The sequence below is a fragment of the Ostrinia nubilalis genome, chromosome 27, assembly GCF_963855985.1.
Source record: "Ostrinia nubilalis chromosome 27, ilOstNubi1.1, whole genome shotgun sequence".
NCBI classification, from domain to species: Eukaryota; Metazoa; Arthropoda; class Insecta; order Lepidoptera; family Crambidae; genus Ostrinia; species Ostrinia nubilalis.
In genome coordinates, this window is record NC_087114.1 from 3189431 (window position 1) to 3214214 (window position 24784).

Here is a 24784-nt window from a genome sequence, read left to right on the forward strand (position 1 = left end):
AGAACTAAGGAATAAAAGAAAGAAGATTAGAGGTTGATAATTCGTTTTAATACGTTTGTTAAGTTACCACAAACTTTGATAACATTGTCAATTCATAAAATTGAATATTATGTATTTAAAAGAAAGAAAAATTTATTACGATGACGATGACGACGTTACACGAAAAAAAGATAGAAATGGCACATAATAAAACATTACAAGGAAAGAAAAAGTGATTTGAGCAGTGCCACCCTGTCGCATCAGCGATGCCCATCGCAATGGGACCCCACTCAGCATATGCTGTGGCCCACGGTGAGGAAGGCAATGGTTATTTAAAATTACCATTATCCAATATTTAATTACTGATGATTACCACACTCGTGGTTAAATGAATGACTGTTATAGTGCAAGGCTACTTTTGTATCTGGGGATATTTTAATGTCAATACCGAAGGAACCAATGACAGTAATATTGTCATTACTGTCAACTACTGACATTGCGTAGCCCGAAGTTTAATTGGATGTGTCCAGTGTTGTCTAACTTGTCTGAAACGGAGGGTAATGTTTTTTCCTGTTGATTGCCCCATTCAACGGGGCGTGCCGGCCCTCCGTAGTTTGATTTGGCACGAGAGGGTTTTATCCTTATAAAATTCAACGCGACCCGTTTTGATACTAATACACAGAATAATAATAAAGTACTACGTACTAATACTTCAAACAAAATCACTTATAGCCAAAGTACTAGTTGATTAAAAGTTAATATTGGAAAGTTTTAAGAAAAATCTTATTTACTGGATATCACATTTCTAAGTTATCTTAGAAAATCTTATCTTGGTAAAAGAATTCAGGTAGAGATGTGATTCAACCTTTTTAAAATTAAGAATGCAACCAAACGGTAATCGCTTACCATCAGGTGATCCGCCTGCTCGTTTGCCTCCTGTCACATAAAAAAATACAATTAATAATAAATAATGGCATCAATATTACTGTTGTCCTTCCTTCGGTAATGAGTAATGACATTTTAAATCTCCTCGCATACAAGTAGGGTTGCCAGGTCCAAAAACACAAAAGCCGGACTCTGTGCTTCATTTGGCCGGACATTTTACCCTAAAAGCCGGACATGCGACGGGGGTGCAATTAGTAAGCTCACGAGTGAGTACTATCATCATCGGTTGCCTAACGTCCTGATGCGTGCGTGACTTATTCTGTGGCTCGACTTTCGCCTGGCGCAGCAGCCAAATAAAAAGCCTAACAAAAGCCGGACAGGCCGGACATCGGTTATTTTGGCCGGACACGCAATCAAAAAGCCTAACTATGTCCGGCTTTATCCGGACGCCTGGCAACCCTACATACAAGTAGCCTTGTCACACTATGACCATAGGTCCTTCATTCCAAACATTACTTACACTATTTGTGTCTGGTTCGCTATCGATCGTCGGTCATCATTACTCATTCTTCATTTCCCACATAAATAACTGCTCTTTAATTTGAAATGATTAATATAGCACCATTTATTACCGTGTAGCCTCAACCTAATTCAGCAGGACTCCGATCGAAATATTCAAGAATGCAAATACGATAGTTATCAACTTTATATTTAGTAGAACGTCTGGTCGTTTTTGCTTTTTATAGGAATTGTTGAAAAACTACCGGTCAAGCAGTCTGGGGCGATGACCCTTATACAGCTGATTCAGCGGGTATATTCTGCGAAACGATATCGTTATGGTACATCTATCTGTCTCTCTCAGTATGTCCACTGTTTTGAGGCAAAAGAGAAAGACGGGTAGAGTCAAAGATGAAATAAGTTTTGAGGGGTTAATAAAATCTTGATATTATGTCAGCTTTGTCTTTCTATCTCACCCATGTCCTTTCTCAGAGAGAAAGGGAGATACAGAAACTTTTTCGGATTATGGTCCATTAAAAAGATTTGGTGTGTAGCTTCCTGATCAATGCCACGATAGCCACGATAGCCGAACGGTAAAGGGGTCGGACTGGCCGACTCGTGATCCGGGGAACGCGGGTTCGGTCCCCGCCGCCGCTCGACTATTGTGGTGAGCTCACTCGTGACACAAGCATATTTAGCTTAGTACGAGGGGTTAACGGGAATATTAGTAATTTAGTATTAGTAATTACTAATAATCTTTTAAAAAAAAAAAAAAAAAAAAAAAAAAAAATGCTAAGCAAGCGAATAAGAAGAAAAAAATGCTGGTCGAATTATTTTTGATGTGTTACAATTACAAAGTAAAATAACTTCTTTGGCAGAAATTTCATCAGGGTCATAGTTTTTTTTACATACTCCAGAACCTGCCCTGGAAATCTGGAATCTACTGAGATTTCAGGTAGATTGAAGAGGTTTAAAATAACATAACAAAATACTGATGAACAAAGAATTTTTTCTTGGCCGTTTTGGATTTCGAGCAGTTTGTTGAATATTTTATGGGCGACTGACCCGGCATTAAACACATTAAATATGATTGCATTTTCTATTTATAGAAGAAATAATTTAAGTTACCTATACATAGTCTAGCTAGACTTAAAACCTGTTGTGTACTAGAGTCTAGACCCAAACTAAATATTTACATTTTATCATGGCCGTTTTCAACACGACTTATTTTGACATGAAAAGTATTCGTTTTAAAAAGGTTCGCTTTTTTACCTACGAGGTTTTACTTTTGGACCTGCCAACCCTAAGGCTGAGGCTACACTAGAGTGCGATCTAGGCGATGCGATTGGGAGAGCGAAACGACCTTTAAAAAAATCTTCCTCTCCTAAAATGCAGTGCCTGACACTGCCCGACAGGGTCCATGATTGTATCTAACCTTACCAGGGTTCGAGGATATATATCAAGGGATATATATCAAGATATATATCGGATATATATCCGATATATATCAAGCCGGTTTTGATGATATATATCAACTTTTAAAATTTGTTACTGTATTTGTACTTTTTGACCTAAGATTTTTATTTTTTTAGTTGATTTTGCCGTATTTCAAAGATATTTTATGTTTTTGCTTTATTTGTCTGATTTTAAGTTTTAAAAACATTAAAAACATGTTTATGTAACACATGTGCAATAGTATTCATGAATAATACAATAAAATAATACTATGGCTTTCATACAAAATTTGATATATATCAAAGTTGATATATATCGGATATATATCATAAATATCCGATATTTTGATATTTATAATAAATATCGGATATTTTCGAACCCTGAACCTTACCGTACTACCTTTTGTAACATTATGGATGCAATCAGTTAGAATATCGGTTGGTCACATAAAGTGCTTGTTTACCGCGAGTCTGTCCCCTTCTAAAGTCGTCATAAAATCTACCCTATGTTTTTCTCTGAGCCTGAAACTATCTCTATACAAAATTTTATCTAAATCGGTCATCCCCAGTAAATGCCAATTCGCTTTCGCCTTGAATAATGTCTTTCGTATCGCAAGTTGCATCGCAAACTAATGTACCCTCAGCTTAACTTTACAGCTGTGTAGGTAGATTACACCTTCGGGCGTACCCCACTTATTTTCTCTTGGATATTTACGCGCCGGCGAGTTCTCAGCAATTTTTTCTTTCGCTATCAAAAAAGGTCGCCCTCTGACAACGTTTGGATTTATTTGTGTAACTTTTTGGTAAACTGTTTGCTTGCCAGATGAAACAAATTATTTAAAATTAGGCGGGAGTTTAAATGATTTATGTGTTCGCAAATGTTTGTGAAAAGCTGCGAAAGTTTTATTTGGAAGCTTTGGCCCGTGCGGTTCAGTGGTTAACGCGCGTAAAGCTTACAGAGAGAGCTTACTTTCGTATTTTTAATACTATTATTAGATGTATTAGATTTGCTGGCAACGGAGACCATGGTGACCGAATTTGTCCACCTTTTTGCAAGGATTCCGTCAACTGGGACCGCAATTAACTGGGACCGCGGTCCCAGTCGCCGGATGCGTAAAAATTAAATAATTTTCTTCCGGCGACTGGGACCACTCATGGATTTTAGTACTGTACCGATTTTGGATTGAATAATATTTTCTTTTAAGTTATCTATGAGTGGTCCCAGTCGCCGGAAGAAAATTTTTTATTTTTTTATGGATCCGGCGACTGGGACCGGGTCCTAATTAATTGCGGTCCCAGTCGCCGGAAGCCTCCTTTTTGCCACAGAGACACGTATGGAGTAGAATTATGTTGATTGGTGCTCCGACCGAGGCGTAGGCCCACACTCATACTCCTACTAATTTGTATTAGGTAGATTTACAGCCAAAGTAATTCGCTTTTTTGATTTGTTGCACTCCTGAACTAAAATGTGGTATAAAATTATGATGAATTTTTGTATGAAGACAAAGGGCTTGGAAAAAAGGCTTAAATTTTGTCAAAAACATTATAAAAGAGTGTTTGAGAATTATTCTCATTCTCAGTTTGTATTTAAACCATGTTCAAATCCTTTCTATGACAAACAAAAACTCCATACGTTAATCCTCGAACAAAGCTATTACATAATATGTAGACCGACTGGCCACAAAATATATTTTGTGGACTGGCCTTTCTATACAAATTAAAACTGGACCTGGCGTTGCAAATAACGGGATTATAAAATGAATATTTATAATTCTACAGGTTGACATTGAATGACATAATTTGGTTTGACACAAAAGGGTTCGACGAAGCGTGACGTCATCGTCACCTGCTGTCGTAACTTGTACTGACTACTGAGGGGTTAAATACCACCTGCCTGTGTCGGGTTATGCGCAGTTATAGTTGGTCTTTATTTTAATAGGCTGAAGGTACATTTTGATGAGCTTGTCGTTCTGTTTGATTGAAGGAATATAGTAGCCGTACATTATTTATGTTTATACTTTCTTGTAATAGACTAATTTGCTTCAATCGTGTGGTTGTATCAGTGTTACAACACTGACGTCATCAAATAATAAATGAACCACCATATCTTAAGAAAATTATTTTAAATTGATTCATCATCAGTCATTGAGTCTCCTCTCCACTGCAGGAGCACGAAGTCTTGGCCCACTTTTAGCTTGGTGCACGGGCCAAGTAGCCGGATTGAATTTTTGATAGGCCAAGTCGCTGGAAGACTGAGTACGGACGACCTTTTCTATTTATTTTTTTAATCCACAACGAGGAAGCTCTTGGCCTGTATCTCACCTGATGGTAAGTGATGATCAGGCCGAAGGTGGAAGCGAGCTTCACCCGGAATCCTCAACCACGGAGGAACTGGCTATCTTACCTCTAACTGCCGGAACACAACAATGCTGTTAACATTGTTGTTATGGCGACAGACTTCTGTAAGATGGTGGTAGCTAGCCAGGCGGACTTAGAACAAGCCCTACCATCAACCAAACCGAACAGAAAAATCTTCCCCCACTGGGAATCGAACCGGGGACCTCTGCGTCTGAACCAGGTGGTCTTACCACTAGACCACAGAGCCGGTTATTTTACCAGATGCAAACAATAATATCCAGTGTAGTCCTTAGTACATACTATCATACAATACATTTTTGTTGTAAAATAGTCCCTAATGAAACTACATAAGATGCTGATGCTGCACTGTTCATGTTGTGATCTGATGTCTTCCACGTAAAAAACAATCTTCTATCCCTTTTTTTCTACCACAAAACCGCATAAATTCATTTCCCGTAGTCGTGTTACGGGATGATGGTACAGTCGACTACAAAAATACAAGACTTGTTATTTTTGGATATTAATAGTTTGGACAAACTGTTACATTTGGCCTGAGCAATTAAATTTCCAATTGTTTTCAGTACACAAGTGATTTTGTTTTGGTTTAATTAAGCGAATATTTGTACTAACTACTCTACACACACAAGTAGCGTTTCCCCCAACTCATTTTTGCGACTGACTATACGTAGTAACGTAAACTGGAATATTTTCTCCTGTATATAAAAAATATGTGATCACAACACAATATCATCCATCCTATCCACACTATCATATCTTAGGCAGAAAAAATAGGTGTTATGTTAAAAATATCTTGAAGACTCTCTGATATGTTGTCTTATTGTAAACTATACTTTTAACTATATTATTGTTATCGAAGTAAGGCAACTTCGTTTGCCTGAAGTTTAAATACAATATTTTAATAAATAAAACAAGCTAAAAGCTATTGGACTCATGTAATGCCCCTTTAGTAAACTTCTTATATTTTTAACAACATTTGTATAGATAATCACGAACTTTCTTAACCGCAGTCAAAATAAAATCCGCCGCGTAATCTTGGCAGGAGTAACCGAATCCCGAGTCCAGGAGCCGTAGTCATGGCGAAGCCAACCGAGGTGTGACTAGTTGGAGATAAAAAAGTTTCTACTATAAGCTTGTACGGCGGCTTTGTCCGTACTGCGTGGGCTTCTGGCTTTAATCTGTGCTTGAGTCGAGATTGAATCAAATTTTGAGTGTCATTTTGTAACTATGGGGGCTATGGGGCCAATGTATGACGCTAGCGAAGCGACATTGTAAATAAGTAGCAATGTGTTATGGCAATCATTATTGTAATTACGTGGGCTGGGCTTACATTTACAAATGTATTATGTTCTGAGAAAAATCCGGCGCTTGCGTGAACTATGAGAAACACAGCGCCATCTGTTATCCAGCAAACAATAATTGCTTTTGTAATAAAGCTAAATAAAATCCCGCCGCGTAATCTTGGCATTGGTAACCCTTTCCCGAGCCCAGGAATCGGGGTGAAGCGAACCGAGACGTGACTAGTTGAAGATAAAAAACTTTCCACAACCGTGCCGCGTGGGTTTCTGTCAGACACCGATTTTTTCCACAAGAAACTTAGGCTTGCCTTGAGATTGAATCACAGCTCGTTTTCGGTCTCCGTCGACTATAAACTCCGCTTTTAACTGGACCCACGGTTTTAAACGCCGGATTGACTTTTTTTCTGTCTCTTCCAGCAAGGACCCACCAACAATGTGCTTAAAAGATGTTGTTAAGAGCTGAATTGATTCATTTAAAACAAAGCAGGGTCGGGTCAGTCGACGGATTACTCATCGCTTTGTAACTGCGGGCCATAGTGTATTTTGGAAATGTATTACTTTGTTCTCAAATTGGAAAATTTGATGATGATTTAGAGAAACAGGCTGTATGAGTATCAATATTGGGCTATGCCAAATCGTTATTTGCATTTCACATGGCAATAATATTACAAATAAATACTTACGTACACATTTTGGGTCAAGTACACGCCGACCTATCGACGTACCCATATAAAAAAATCAAATTCGTCTAACTCCCACACTATTTGAAGTATTTGATGTCGTTATAGTTGAAACCTCTACATTACGACCTCCGTTCTATCGTTCTATATAAAATACTAGATTCGAGACGGTCTACCGTGACTCTGGGTTTCTTTCGTTTTTTGAACGCACTCATTTACTCAGTACGGGTTCCCAATCTTTAGACGGGATCTACGATATACTTTTTGTATCCTCAACGAGGGCTAACAATATTAGACCACAAAAAATATTTTTAGATTTCTGAGACTGGCCATGTCTCGCCGCGGTCTCGGGACTTGGATATTTTTCCGAGACTGGACGCCCTAACAATCGGACGTATCCATGTGGACAAAAGCCCCAAATCTCTCGGAGGAAGCTCTTGGCCTATATCACATCTGATGGAAAGGGATGATCAGGCCGAAGGTAAGCAAGCGTCTATCTTACCTCCAAGAGCGGGCACACAACAATGCTTTTAAAATTAATGCTGTTATGGTGATAGACTTAGGTGAGATGGTGCAAGCTAGACAGGTGGACTTAGGCTGCGTTTCCACCAGAGATGAGTGAGGATGACGATAACGAGGCGCGCACATCTCTAGTGGAAACGCAGCCTTAGAAAACAGCTCTGCTGCCAACCTAAAAAAATAGAGCAGAAAATCGGTGCAGTCCTGTTGTCCCCCCTGGTTGGCCCCCCTGGGGGAGCCAACAGGATTTCGAAATCCTGTTGTCCCCCCTGGCTAGGGGAGACAACAGGACTAGATTTTTAATCAATGATTTGAGGACTGTTGTCCCCCCTGGCAAACATGATTTAAAAGCCATATATTATTTGTATGAAATATTTTTTTAAATACTGAAGTACCTGACTGAATGCAAAATTGCCAAACTGAATACCTAACCGTTTGTTAAATAATAATTACCATTTTGATAACGAAAATATAAAGCTTGTAAAAATAAGGTGTTGGTGCCGATACTGACACCTACAAACTTAAAATTTGGCAGGTAGGTTCCTTATAGAGTGTAGACATCTGCCAAGAACGGATTTTATTTAACTATTTATTTAAGGATATAAAATAATATGAAGGATATAATAGAATTTTACGAAATTTTAAAACGGATTCCACGCATACGAAGTCGCGGGCGGCTGCTTGTTGAATCACTGAGCAAGTGTTGAATTTTGTGGTTGAATATTATGATTAATTTAAAATTATGCAGTTTTAGCGTCCTACCTACTAATATTATAACTGTCAAAGTTTGTGAGTATGGATGTTTGATACTCTTTCACGTATTTAAAAACTACTAAACGGATTTTAGTAAACTTTACAGAAGAGAATATTTTTTATACATGAGAGAATAGCATACCTTTAACTTAGCTTTTGCCCACGGCTTTGTCTGCGTAAAATTTTGTCTGTCACAGAAAAAAATATAAGAGCGCCTTCCTGTTTCAAAAAACTGGCATAAAAACTATCCCACGTCCTTTCCCGGGACTCAAAACTATCTCTTTACCAAATATCAAAATCGGTTCAATGGTTTAGGCGCGAATTCGTAACAGAGAGACAGATAAAGTTTTTCGCATTTACTTAATATTATTTAGTAGGGATAATTCATAAAGATTTTCGGATACCGGTACTGCGCCGGTACCAACAACTTATATTTTTTTCGTTAACAAAATGTTAATTATTATTTGACATTCGTTTAGGTATTTAGTTTGGCAATAAGTATGACATTCTGTCAGGTACTCCATTTTCAGTTCATCTTAAAAGTTATAAAAATATATGGCTTCTAAATACTCAATGTTTGCCAGGGGGGACAACAGTCCTCAAATCATTGATTGAAAATCCAGTCCTGTTGTCTCCCCTAGCCAGGGGGGACAACAGGACTGCACCAGAAAATCGATCCCGGATCTTCTGGGTCTTATCACTATACCATAGAGACGGTTGAGACTTGTTTAATGTTGTTGTTGGGGTCAACTTCGCATGAAGATATGAGGTATAATTGTGCGAGACATTATGTAATATTAAAATATGTGATATCACGTTCGGCTCTATTACAAAATTTGGGATGAATGCGCCTTATGTTGAGAATCACTGGCATATCCTGGGGTCCCTTAATCGCTGAAGCGTTTCGGTGATGCTTTAAATTACTATTGCATGTTCTTGGTGGTCCATTATGTCAGTTTTAAAGGGGTTTTAGGAGCTTTCCATAGTGTGGGTTAGTCATTTGTAATGAAGTTCAATTGGGTATAATGATTGTATTTCCTACGGTCATAACGTAAACTAGCAAAACATTTAAACACTGTTTATTTATTTATTTATTTAAAAGTTCTTCATGAGCTCTACCAAACGGTATAATATAGGTTACAAAGTAAACTGGATATATCCTAAAATTCAATGTTTCCAGCTTCCATACATTTAGTACAGTCACTTGGCACTCATATCCCTTGATACCATAGCAAGTAAAGCCTAAAACCAAAGAAAGAGTAACGTAGTAATTTTATTTTTAGATTTATTTAATTTATACGGAATCCGTGGAACCGTAACTCATTTCAATGTGTTTCATGGCGCCATATTACTTATACGGTGTCGATAAGCTATTATTACGATTCAAGTATGATAAAATATTATTATGATTCAGCCTTTTATTACATATTTGTAATAAAAGAGTTAAGAGCGAGCCTTAAGTTACTCGTTCTGTAATCTATAAGAAGAAAAATAGAAAATGACTTAAAAAAGTTAAAAAGTATTAACTACTTCGCTGTAAAAATATTAGTTATCCTGTCGAAAAGCGATTTTAAGCTTTCCTTTAAACTAGTATCGTAGTTCGTTCGTTCATTCGTTTTAGCCAAATGACGTCCACTGCTGGACAAAGGCCTCCCCCAAGGCTTTCCACAATGAACGGTCCTGCGCTGCCCGCATCCAGGCTCTTCTCGCGACCTTTACTAGATCGTCGGTCTATTTAGTAGGTCCTAGTTGTCTACCAGAAGATTCATTATTGATTTTTAATTCAACTCAAAAATCTAGCCCGATTCGCAATCTCGAACGAAACCCTGGAATTTATTACCCACAAGTTGTCTTATCGGCTATCGATTGTTTATCGACGCTACGCACGCATCGATAAAATATTACCGCAGTGACGTCACTTTACTACTTCGAGACAGTGACGTAACCTTTTACGTTCGCCGTTTATTCGGATTTTGGTCGGATCTCATTATTAACATAAAGTGATGTAGTCTTTGTAACCATGTCCTGTTAAGGCACTCATCTACATTTTTCGTAGGTGTATGTTTGGATAGGATATTTTTATAAATAAATATTCCACGAATGGCGCCTAAAAGCTTTTGGTGTTGGGCTATATTTATCTAGTCCAGTATTTCCCAAAGTTGTCTGGGCTACGACTCGTCTAATATAAGTTTCCAAACTCGGGACCCACCTATAGGAAATTTCGCCCGCTGCCCAGTGATTGGATCGGTAGGGCCCACTCAATGTTCACTCCCGTCCCGACCCACCACTGGGCCGCGACGCGACCCATAGTTTGGGAAACTCTGATCTAGTCCGTAAATGTAGACTGTTCATCTTAATGTCATGAGTTGGTAATAAACTAAATAAAATGCATAATTTATGTTAAATCAGTTTTGAATTTGTGTATCCGTGACAGAAATTCCTAATCCATGCGAGTAAAGTCGCGGGGAAAGCTACATAACATTTACATGCATTCTAGTCACGTAATTATTACCCGGATGAAAATAAAAAAATCTAACAATCATAATTTCATGCAATTCTAAAAATTAACTTAACATCCTTTATTCCTATACGTCATATTCCACCATAACTTGAACCTTATTCACTTACCATAAGATCCAAAAGCTCAGTTTGCATCCTGCATCAATATTCTTCCCTTGTCTCGAACAAGGATGTCTCCATAAGACGCGACTGCATCATTATACAGCTATTGTATTGTGACGTCATCCGCTACAAACAGCTGTTGCATCAATTAAAGTAACGTTAATTATCCGTGGGAACGAGGTTTGTACAGTCTACTGTCTACGGCACATCAGATTATACTTTTTTTGTTGCAAAATTGAAACTGTTTAAAAAAAATAGTACCCACTGTTTGTGATGTATGATCATGTATCGATGGCTCCTACGTATAAAGGCGAAACTGCCGCTTACGCCTTTTTCCAATTATTTAAGCAATGATTTCATTTTGGTCTAATCTATAACGTCAGTAAGAAAAAAAATTTTTTTTTCCATTAGATACAAAATAAAATTTTAGGCAAATAGGCGTATGTGCAAAACTACGCCACGTATAAAGCCCAATCATACGATTCGTCAATCTATAAGAGTAGTTGCTTACATAAATATATATTTTTTATAATCCAAATCTTAAATAAAGCCATGAAAATATTTAGCAAATTGTTTTATTTATAAATTATGACACATTATATAGTTATTTAACTTTTAGCGTTAAGACTCGCATCTCAAACTAAATTGAAAATTATAAATAACTTGAAAAAATCGAACTGCCTAAGGCATCGTGGGTTCGTTTCCCGCCGTAGGCAGTTCGATTTTTTCAAGTTATTTATAATTTTTAAAAATATGACACATTATGTTAAAAGACCTAACTAAATCTCGAGCACAGTATATGGGCGTATTTGCGTTAAAACGTAATAACGATACATTAAACAACTTTTTCTAACTGATTTATTATTGATATAGCACATGATAACAATTAAATAAAATAATTACATGCATAAATAAAGAGAGTAATCGCTTAAAATATTATATTTACGTTGTCATTTAAGTCTCTTTACGTTGAACAATATACATGAAATTATAGAAATGTGACGACGTAAAAGGGCAATGCGTAAAATCTCAAAATATATAAGAAAAATATAAAAATTGATAACAGCAGTAGCAAAAGCATTACATGTTAAGGCTAAATGTGAAATTTCATTAAATTCGTTTTAGTAGGTCAGAAGATATGACCCAAAAATATGGTTCTGGCCACTAAAATGGCTCTCCTGTAAAATTTACTTTTTTCACTTACGCCAGTATACGTAGGAGCCATCGGTATGTCGTCTGTACAAGCTTTGTAAATATAAACTTTATTGCAATAAATATAATACGGGGTGTTTGGCGGAAGGTTAGACAAACTTCGTGGGTGTATGTATAGGTAAGGTCATTTTAAGAATACAAGTTCGGCCATTTTGACCCTAAGTGAACTACTTTTTTTTAATTGATATTTTTATTAATTTTTTTCCGAAATTTAACCTAAAAACTCCTTAAATTTTTTTTCTCGCGTGTTTTCAACCAATTTTTATATTTGGTATTAATATCGAATGTGTCTTTAGTCAAACAAAATAAATTTCACATCTAGATAATGATTGGATAACTAGTTACGAGCCGCCAAAGTTTAAAAAAAGTACAAACCACGATAAAAAATTCAACTTAGAATTCGATTAAAAAAAAATGAATGGCGATAATGGATTGACAATGATTTTAAAAACATCTGTAACTTTTCTTCTTTCTAATATTTGATTTCTAACAGATCCTTTTCCATTTGTCCACAGGAGCACCACCTCCAGAGGGCGATATCAGGCACGGGGCTCATAATACCAACACCAGAGGTGTGCGAGGTCACCGACCTCGGGTTCTACGAGCGATGCTACCCGCCGGACTACAAGATGCCCAAACAGCACATACACATGCAGCGTGAGTACCTACTGTATTGTTTTATTAACGCAGGATTATGGACGGAAGAGTAGCGTTGTGCGATCAAGAGATGGCGCTGGTTGTATGTTAGATCGAGTATAGTCTGGTCCGAGAGCGAGCACGTAGAATTTTGTCTAATGACCCCTCCTAGCTACCCATCCTTATCGCTCGCGCGTAATTATATTGCTGTCGCGACTGTGCGACTGGCACCCGCAGTGAGTGTGCGAGCGCGATAGCAACATAATTACGCGCGAGCGATAAGGATGGGTAGCTTGGGGTCATTGGACAAAATTCTACGTGCTCACGGACCGGGCTTTAGTTATAGTTTAGTAATCGAAATTTTTAGCTAAGGAAAATTCAAAATAGAGACGTGTGTATAATCTTGTACTTGATAATATCTTTTACATTTTGTGCTTGTTGCGTTATTAAAAACTTTAAATCTACTTGACATTTAGGAGTTTTCAGCCATTCTTTGTAGTCTGTCATTGATATGTCCGTCTGCCTACATACAATAACTATTAAGTAATCTTTGCCTCCACAAACAATATGCAAGTCGATTTCGACATTCAACTTCATCTGTCTCTCTTAAGATGTTGGCATCAGATAGAGACAGGTGGAAACAATTTATTAAAACCATTTTTTTCTGTTTACATCAGTGCTATTGCAATCTAATCTCCAAAACTAACAGTTCTAAATACATATTAGCATAACACATTGCCTCTGACTAATATTTTAGGCAAAACACTTAACATACAGTTGTACTGGCGACAGCACGTCAAGCTGAATACAGAACGATTTTAATCAGTTGTAATAGGGGTGATATTGCAACATAAATGTATAATCTGGCTGTACCACGCTAATTATACCTTCACACAAACATACTGTGCCTTCGAGATGTCAATGTCACACTGAACGTGACGTAATAATGCTGTTAAGGTGTTAGCTGATTTATATTGCCACTGGAAGAGTTAGTTTCCACATAAACAAATAAAACAAGTAGGTGTCGGTCTTACACAACTTTTTGATTGGAATCGGAATTTAAACCTCATTCGCGGCATCCAAATAATTACGTAGTGTATAATTTTTGTGATAGTAACTGTACAGTCAGCGTCATATAATTCGTGACACGTAAAGTAGCCAAAGAGTTCGCAACATAAAACTCATTTATTTTTGAAAATAGGCTTTTAAAAAGCACTTTTACACGTCCCAGTATTAACTCTACCATTGCTTCGGTACAATAAATGGGCCAGTGCTGAGAAGAAGCAGCGCAAGAAAGTCAGTCACTATTCACAGTCTTTGTTACAATTGGAATAAGGCTGTGTTGTCAACTTTTTGGCCACTGAGTGTCACGAATTGTTTGACGTTGACTATACATCAATCGCTAGTATGTATAGGAAAGGATGAAATCTAGTTTTAGAAAACAGTCATTATTGCCTGTTTATACCTGGAGTCATTTAATGAAGATGTGATTATAAAGAAAAATGTATACATCAGGGTTCGAGGATATATATCAAGGGATATATATCTTGATATATATCGGATATATATCCGATATATATCCAGCCGGTTTTGATGATATATATCAATTTTTAAAATTTGTAACTGTATTTGTACTTTTTCACATAAGATTTTTGTTTTTTAGTTGATTTTGCCGTATTTACAAGAAGATTTTATGTTTTTGCTTTATTTGTCTGATTTTAAGTTTTAAAAACATTAAAAACATGTTTTATGTAACACATATGCAATGGTATTCATAAATAATACAATAAAATAATAGTATAGCTTTCATACAAATTTGATATATAAGGTGTTATTTTTTATACTGATCATACTTTACCAACGCATCTAATAAAATCATACAAATACAACCCAAGTGTTTTTAAAAAAAAATTCAGGCTAGTTTTCGAGTAAAACGACAAAGAATGTTTCGAAAAAAATAAAAAATAAATCATCCTTTGAGCGCGGTGAGTATTCGTTTACGCACTATCGTAGTAGCCGGCCGAGGGCAACGACCGCTGCCACGTGCCGCGCCGCGTGAGTCGGCCATATTGATATCGCTGCCAGTCGCTCCGCGCCCACAGCACGCGCCGAGCCGCCGATCGGCATGCGGGAGCTCAACAACATAAATAATCGTCCCAGTCCGTCCAATGCGCCCAAACGTATTGCAGTGTATGTGCGAGTTATTACAATGCCGCGCTTGATCAATAACAAAACGCAGGTGAAATTATGTTTCGGGCACACTAACTGGCCGACGAGAAACATTGACGAGTCGAAAACCTTCACACCTTGCTTGTTTGGAGCCGCGCAGCGCTTCAGGGAGCGCAGCCGTATCCTGACTTGACGAGATCCCGTGCGCTTCGAGGACGAAGTTCTGGATTTCAATTTCAATCACCGGCACAGTGCTGGCGGTACCCAGATGCGAGCGCCGCAGACGGCGGCTTTTGCGTAAAAATACGGAATGCCTTATCAAGGAGTTGTTGCCAGAGGGCCACGACCGCGACCGAGTTCTATCGATGGTTATTGCGGAAGTCTACCTAGGTACATACCTACAGTGTGATTTGGACAGATGAGTGCTTGTTTACGCGAAAGGGACTTTTTCCGTAAAAAAGTTAGTGCGCGAATTGTGAATACAACATCCGACGTGGTGTCTAGTGAACAGCAAGCAAGTGTGCAGCCCGAAAGCATTACCTCAATTCGATCGTGGCTAGATTAGACAGTGCAAGACAGTGTTTACGTGAACATTCAACAAAGGCTTGACGTTCAAAATGTATTGTGATTAGTGTAATAATAACCTAGGAACTTTAAATAACAACATTCAAAATAGTAGGGAATTTAGTGCAATGATTTGTATGGAGACCCCTCCACTTTGGTATAGAAGGCTCATTTTTGCAACAGTGGTTCTTTGGGTGCTCCTGAGTGGATTTCCGTCGGTAGACATCGGGAGCCCCCCCTGTGGTAGCAGGGGGAGGGGGGGCAAGTTTCCTTCTGCCGCGCTTCACTTTAAGGCCCATATCTTCAAAACTATGAGTATTAGGGCAAGTGTGGTATCATTTTCGTATAATTAAAGGATGGCGAATTCATTTCTAGAACAACCTTTTTGCCTTTGGATACAAAAAAATAGAAATATTGAACAAAATTCACAAAAATCAAAAAGTATTTTTTTAAATAAACGTCGTTTACTTTTAAACCACTGAAGATAATCTAATAAAAAAAATATGTACTGAAAGCTACATTTATCAGGATTATAAATATATAACATTGTATGGTACTTTTTTCGCAAAAAGTAGGTGAAAAAAATTTTTTCTTCAGGACACAGCGGGCGAATTTTACTGCGCATCGGAAAAAAATGTTTATTTTATCCATGAATTCATACTATTTTGCTCATAAGCAAGTATGGATAATTATTTTAGAATTTATTTAGAGGTGCTGGCACATCAAGCTACCATGATTTGTATTTTTTCTTCAATTGATTTTGAACTCTATGTCTAAGACATAAGGTTGAAAATAGCTTGAATACATTTTAATATTGAAAATATCATAAGAATAAAGCACTAAATAACAAACTTGAATTTGTCTAAACATATAATGATGATTATTATTTTAATTAACACTTTTATTTCTACATACCTACTATTGTACCAGTGATTTAACGGAAGGAGGAAAGTGAGGATTGACAATCATAGTACGGGAGATATTTTTAGCACAAAGGCTACGGCTGTGACCATTTTAGTTTGTTTTTTTCAGACAGCACCAGCTTCTGCACTACTTCTTGCACTTACATCTCTTACATATCAAGCTTCGGCAGCTCCGAGCAAATCGGTCCATGTAGGCTCCATGTTGCTATCGACTCTGGTCCACCCCCAACCAGTCAGGGAAGACTGAGTACGTTGCTTGCAACTGATCCTATACGCGAACTCCTTGATAAATACTGCCAGTAGCCAATGCTGATACAAAGCTCTCTGGGTTATCTTATGTAGGGCCACACCTAAGCGTAGTCCACAGCGACACATTAGGATCTTTATGCTCCCTTTTTTATTTCCTACCATCCAAAAAAATGGGTGAATTAAGCGTCTGAGCGAAAGCCACCTAATAGTTCTGATGCCGGATATGCTGACCCAGACCTATCCTTACAGTATTGTTTCATGGACCCCACATGTATTCCACATGCTCGAGAGCTGTCTTCTGTTGCTAGGCCCATTTTGTGGGACATGTGGTTCGTTCCATAATGCCCAGTTTGCGTACCCGTAATTGCTTGGGCTAACCTTTTATTTCCGCTTAATGAGTTTTCTCCATGAACCTCTGTTTCCCTTTAGGAATGATTCGGAGAGGCTTATATGGTTGGAGCTTTCCCATTCTGTCCTGTACTTATTAGATATGGTCATGAGGTATGCTTTTAGATAAAGGTACTATCAGTTCTGACCCAATAGGTATCGTCTCTGACCCTTGTCTCGCTAGACTGTCGGCTCTCTCATTACATTCGATCCATGTATATCCAGGTATCCCACATCTTGGATACTTTGTCATGCCTTCCGAGTTTGTTCATCTTTAAGATTGCATCTAGAATAATTCTAGACTCAACTTTCACTGAGGCGATGGCTTTGTTTGAGTGCTGCCAAGCTGTGGCTCAGAATGTAAATATTTCGTTTTTTACACCCCTGTTCTTTAGTGCACACATAATTATAGCGTAGAATTCAGCTTGAAATACTGTAGCAAACCTAAAGCGTTCACTGTGTTCGAAGTGTTTACAGTAGATGCCCGCTCCCGTTCCCAATGCCATCTTGGAGCTGTCAGTAAACGAGATTAGGCTGTTCTGTTGGGATGTTGGTCGTCTTTTCTAGTCGTCCCTTGTTCAAGATCAATCCACTTATTAGATCAATAGACTGTTTTTCCACTTATCTTATTAATCCATTGGTTTTGTTTTAAATTAAATACCTACTACTATTACTACATATTTGACTATGTACGAGTGTTGTAAGTGCCCACCAACCTAGGCAGTTTTGTATCAGAATTGGCTACGGGCAGAATATCAAGGGCAGTAATCATTATATCCTTAGGAATTCTTCAAGTTATTTAATATTTGGTATTCAAGGGGTTATCGTATAGGATCAGTTGCAAGCAACCGACTCAGTCTTCCCTGACTGGTTGGGGGTGGATAGGGCATGCAATTCGGATATCCGGATATCCATATTATTCGGATATTCGCCAAATTTATTATTCGAATACCATCTATATCATTATTCGGTTTTTTCGAACAATACGAATACGCCTTTCCTATTAAAAACTTGTAAAAATATCTGACCGCAAACTACTTAAACAATGTTAATAATGTAAAATAAAAGAAGAAAACGTGTTTATATGTGCGTGTACCTGGCCTGCACAATCCCCTGACTTAAATCCTTTTGAGCATGCCTGGGATATGCTTCACCCAAGTAACATTTTACTCCATTTAAGAGTTCAATAGTCGTTCACATGTACTCCACAAGCTGTGTATGTCAGCTGTATACGAGCTGTATAGCTTGCTATAATGCTTTTATAGAACCAGTTTGGGCACAAATTAGACAGCTTTAAGTTCACTATGGCTGTACATTAGCAGTATAATAGCATTATAATAGCAGTTTAAGTAGTAACATCGTACTTAAGGCTGACTTACGGCACTATATGGGACGCAGTGTGAACCATACAACGTACGTGAGGACAATAAAGAGTAACAAGTGGCTAAATGCACAGCTTTCAAAGTTATAAAGTCCGACAAAAGTACTCCAATGCTACCTAAAGTTCACGTGTGTCTTAAATTATTTCCACATTTTAATATTAGTTTGGTATTTGTACGTGAGTGCCAAGAGGGAAACAACTCGGGCGGATAATCATTTATGCAAATAATAACACGGGTTTTAAATACTTAATAATGTTAATGCCATTGGGAATGCAACTTTATCGTGAAATGTATACATATTTACAGCTAAAATATTAACGCGCCTCTGTAAAAACGCGATATTCATTTTAAAATATTTAAAACTGGCTGAGAGGAAATCTACAATTTTCAGTTTTTGATATTGGATTGGCATTATAATTATATTACGGTAATTAATTATAACATGAAACCAAAACTCAATCGCTCTATCTGCGAATTTTGTGATAAATCTGCATTAATTTTGGAGATTTATTTGGTAAATATTTTAGGTTATGTAGAACAAAATGGTGAAAATGAAATACGGCTATGTGAACTGTTATAACTCCAATTTAATGCGGTGAGCGTATATTAGGTTCACATGTGTTCTGTTAGAATGCTGTTATCTATATGAAGTTCCACATTTGTACCACTACAGCGCTAATGTCTATAAATTTATTCTAATGTGAACTTATGTACAGCTTTAAGATGTACCTAGTTCAGGTCAATTGTGTATCTTTAATTCTTTCAAATACTGAAATTTTAGAGATCCGCAATAAAAATTATTAATGTCCGTTAAATCGCCTAGCCCAGGTACTAATAGTCAAGTATGAATACCTAAAGCATCAGACGGTAGTGTTCCCGGTTTAAATTCGTTTATTATGCTTGACAATTTATTCAAAGCGGAATGAGGAATACGATTTTCAATAGCCCATGTTCTTATTTTTTTTTGCGAAAGGTTAAATAATTGTCCAAATCAAAATGGTATTCACTATCACAAGAACTGCAATCATCACACTCTGATATCTGGTATATTTTGAAGGGAAATTTCAGGTTCAGGCATAATATTTTCCTCTGCATCATGTACAGAACCACCATGAACAACTAAAAACAGGCTTGGGGAAATGTGTAATAGAATATCACATTCACATTCGTGTTCAGCTTAAAGCAAATAAGAGTAGTACTTGTGGACAAATAAACTGCTATTGATGTTAATGGACAACACATATAGTCCTTTTAACAGCCTACAGTGTACATGCGAACCATTGAAACACTTTTGTACAGATAGTAAAAAAAGGTTATTTTAATTATCACAAACAAGTCCTACTACAGCTACTAGCTGTATAACAGTCTAAAACAAGTAAACATAACAGCCTTTGGCTTTATAAATGACCACGTGTGTTCTATTAAAATGCTAGCTCTATAACATCGTACAAGTAGGCCGTTAAACAGCGGTTGCCGTATCTCTACCCTCCTATAATGCTCTTAGTCAGATGGCTGACTAAAGGATAGTTGTTAGAGTATTATAACACCAACAATCGTATAAAAGTATAACTCTACACTAGTCTACACTCCTATAAGTCCCTTAGACAGGTATAGGTGTAATTAATTGCAATAATACAGCTTATACATCACGAGTGAACTGTACTAATGCTTTAAGTACACATTGGAACTAAATGTGAACTCTTAAATGGAGTAAAATGTTACTTGGGCAGAGAAGAGCTCCTTAGGAATTTCCCTGAAGATAATGGTGCATGAAAACCAGCTTTTCTTGCATCTTAGCAGGACTTGGGACAGTATCCCACAACAGGATATTGATTGACACCCTTGTTTTGAGTATGCAGAACCGCTGCACATGTGTCAGGAGAGTCTTATTAAGGTGGATCCACGGATTATTAATTGGAAGTTTTCAACAATTTTTATTAAAAAAAATAGTTGTTTTGTTTAGGTTTTGATTTTTTTTGGTTTGGTTTTGTTTGGTTTCAAAAATAAATAGTTTTTCCTCAAGGTTTTTTTTTAATTTTACTTTGGGAGAAATACAAAGAAGAATATACAGCGCTTTGAAGATGAAAGAGCACAGGCGACGAAGACGTTTATGGAACAGTTAATAACAAAAATAAATGCATCTTTGCAAGGTGCTACTGATACCTCAAGTCAACCAAAAATTTGGCCGATAACGATGACTTGGAAACGTCTGTTAGGGTAGAGATGGCGTTATTAGATCAAGGAGGCGGTCCAAAAAGCATTCACCTACAGCGTGTTTATGATTTTCTACTTATAATTCCACCTACGAGTGTCGAAGCTGAACGTGTTTTTTCAGCTAATAGGTGAACAGTTTCGGAGATATAACATCTCCCTGCCTAACGCCTCGCTGCAGAGGAATCGCCCTCGTGCTCTGCTCCTGTACTCGGACCGACATGGTGGCGTTTTTGTACAAGCACTTCAGCACCTCGATGCACCGATAGTCAATACGGCACCGCTGGAGAGACGGTAGCACTGCCCAAGTCTCGATCGAATCGAAGGCCTCTCATAGTCCACGAAGGCCAAACATAGTGGCAAGTTATACTCCTCAGTCTTCTGATTTATATTAACTGACTGAATAGCCCTACGGATTAGCAAGCTGAAGTGGCAATGGGCAGGGCACATAGTACGCAGAACTGACAGCCGATGGGGCAGCAAGGTTCTGGAGTGGAGGTCGCGTACCGGAAAACGCAGCGTGGGACGTCGACCTACAACATCGTGGATTGTGGACCGACAACATCATAAAGGTAGCAGGAAGGCGCTAGACGCAAGCCGCTACCAACCGGGTAACATGGAAAGCATTGGGGGAGGCCTATGTTCAGCAGTGGCCACGTCCTATGGCTGAGATGATGATGATGAGGTTCTTTAGTAATCATTTGAGATGTTCAATGAATGATACGTTAGGATGCTCTCAGTTTCTTACGTTCCTATTTTCTAAACACAAGAAAGTATTTTTTCAAGTAGTTATTAAAGTTAGATGATTGTAATAAGCAAAAATGTATCCTTATTAAAATGATTATAGACAAAAAAGTGTTTATTTTAATTTACATTATATTGAAAAAAAGCAGTATTCGAAAAAATCGTTTTATCCGAAGTATTCGAATACCATAAATTTTAGTATCCGAAATATTCGAATACCAATATCGAACGAATAATGCATGCCCTAGGGGTGGACCAGAGTCGATAGCAACATGGAGCCTACATGGACCGATTTGCTCGGAGCTGCCGAAGCTTGATATGTAAGAGATGTAAGTGCAAGAAGTAGTGCAGAAGCTGGTGCTGTCTGAAAAAAACAAACTAAAATGGTCACAGCCGTAGCCTTTGTGCTAAAAATATCTCCCGTACTATGATTGTCAATCCTCACTTTCCTCCTTCCGTTAAATCACTGGTACAATAGTAGGTATGTAGAAATAAAAGTGTTAATTAAAATAATAATCATCATTATATGTTTAGACAAATTCAAGTTTGTTATTTAGTGCTTTATTCTTATGATATTTTCAATATTAAAATGTATTCAAGCTATTTTCAACCTTATGTCTTAGACATAGAGTTCAAAATCAATTGAAGAAAAAATACAAATCATGGTAGCTTGATGTGCCAGCACCTCTAAATAAATTCTAAAATAATTATCCATACTTGCTTATGAGCAAAATAGTATGAATTCATGGATAAAATAAATATTTTTTTCCGATGCGCAGTAAAATTCGCCCGCTGTGTCCTGAAGAAAAATTTTTTTTCACCTACTTTTTGCGAAAAAAGTACCATACAATGTTATATATTTATAATCCTGATAAATGTAGCTTTCAGTACATATTTTTTTTATTAGATTATCTTCAGTGGTTTAAAAGTAAACGACGTTTATTTAAAAAGATACTTTTTGGGTTTTGTGAATTTTGCTTAATATTTCTATTTTTTTGTATGAAAAGGCAAAAAGTTTGTTCCAGAAATGAATTCGCCATCCTTTAATTATCTGAAAATGATACCACACTTGCCCTAATACCCATAGTTTTGAAGATATGGGCCTTAAAGTGAAGCGCGGCAGAAGGAAACTTGCCCCCCCTCCCCCTGCTACCACAGGGGGGGCTCCCGATGTCTACCGACGGAAATCCACTCAGGAGCACCCAAAGAACCATTGTTGCAAAAATGAGCCTTCTATACCAAAGTGGAGGGGTTCTTGCACTAAATTCCCTACTAAAATAGGTAAATGTGTGAATAAGTAAAATCAATGAATCTAAAGTGTGATGGCAAATCATAATTTAGGAATTAAAACCAGGAAAATTGATCAGTGAGTTTTATTTACAACACCTACTCATATTCAATATTAGGGTGCATTTCCACTGAAGCGAAGCGAAGTAGTAATAGGTATGTACCTATCAATTTTTTATTACGTCTCTAAATAAATTGCGTAGGCATTACGAAACCGTAGATATTGAATTCCAATTTCTATCCTTTTTTAAATTTCTAGTTTAACGCGGATGATTCGCCTCGGTTCGTTGGAAAAGTCCCCCGCTATTACACTAATGAAAATACACTTATTTACCTACTTATGTGGCTAGATTTTGTTTCTCCCAGCGTGTAGTACCTATTAACATGACGTAACATCGTACATACTCACGAGTGATAATTTTTGGTAACGTAGGTTTAGTGTAATCTAACCTTTATGTGTGTGAACGTTGAATGAACGCGCGGCCATTGTTCGTACTCGTATGAATGAAATGAGTAAAGAAAGAGAGAGAGGCAGTGAGTGAAGACAGGATGGTTGTAAAAATAATATCTTTTTTTTGTTAGGAAAAGTAAAAACAAAAACTAGCCTGAATTGTTTTTTAAAAACACTTGGGTTGTATTTGTATGATTTTATTAGATGCGTTGGTAAAGTATGATCAGTACAAAAAATAACACCTTATATATCAAAGTTGATATATATCGGATATATATCATAAATATCCGATATTTTGATATTTATAATAAATATCGGATATTTTCGAACCCTGGTATACATATACCTAACCTACTATGGGCCAAATTTCCAACTTACCCATTTCTGGCCATGTCGTCTCGTTCTATCGCAAATAATCGCCCATTGATGAGAGCGAGAAAACAAACGGAAATGGGTAGCTGGAACTGTAGCCCACTGTACCTGCTTATTACATTCATTCATTCTATTTACAATAAACATCGTTCGTGTAGGAAAACTAATTTAGTTTCTACATTAAAAATTCACATACAAAAACTCGTAGGAGGAAAACTACATCTTTGTGAAAAGACAAAGCAACTGATTTTTAAACACGTTTAAAGCAATTTTCAGCAACTCTATTCCATTGTAATAAGGTCACGCATCCTGCCAAAACGTTTTGCAATGCGAATTGGATTCAGTATAATGTCCCCCCCTCTTGTAATCGGAAACGAACACGGTGACGCACTGGCCGTATTTTATATTCAATTATGTGCATGTACGGATGATGCAATGTGGATATTTGGATGTGAAATCTTCGTTTTTCATGCTTTACGAAGATTCTAAATTGCCAGTTTTTTTTTTCAACCCAAAAAGTGGCTAGAAGTAGCTACGAGACTATTCTCACCTCTCGTTCCCACCGCTGCAACTCCTGTGTAGCCGGGATCTACAGCTTGATCGCCAATAAAACCCAACAAGTTAAGGTCAAGTTTGTCCCGGGGGAAAGTTAAACTGTAACATAATAGTAGCACATGAGATAATGTAATATGATAGTTGTAGCTTGGTCAATTACTCAAAAGTGTCTTATTTTAATGTACATATAAACAATAATATTGTAGTTTTATCTCAATTCGTTCAGAAGTTTTACGGGAAAGAGTAACGCCCGTATTCACAAACGATGCTTGCTTAAGTGAAGCAGCAAATCGAACGCACAGCGTTGAATAGAGCTCTTTGATTGGTTCGTGTGTCACCCTGTGCGTCCACGCGCACTGTGAGACCTCATAGTAATGTTTGTGAATACGGGCGTAACAATCATACAAACTTTAACATTTATAATATTCGTAGGATTAGTGTGAAAGGAATATTAATAGAATAGGAAGTAGGATTAATAAAACAATTGTCTCTCTCAGAAACCTTTATACACAAAGCAATAAAACTCACAATCGCGTTTTCATTGTTCCACGTTAACATTGAACCCGAGTTAGATTCGT

At 37.3% G+C, this 24784-nt stretch overlaps 1 protein-coding gene across 1 annotated transcript in view; it reads left to right on the plus strand.

The window, feature by feature from the left end:
* The window catches only part of LOC135084793 (uncharacterized), a 154637-nt gene that overhangs the window by 75967 nt on the left and 53886 nt on the right, over nt 1–24784 (plus strand). The window contains exon 2 of the mRNA XM_063979531.1: nt 12792–12933. Coding sequence (XP_063835601.1) covers nt 12792–12933 — 142 coding nt within the window. The remainder of the gene's footprint in view (nt 1–12791; nt 12934–24784) is intronic.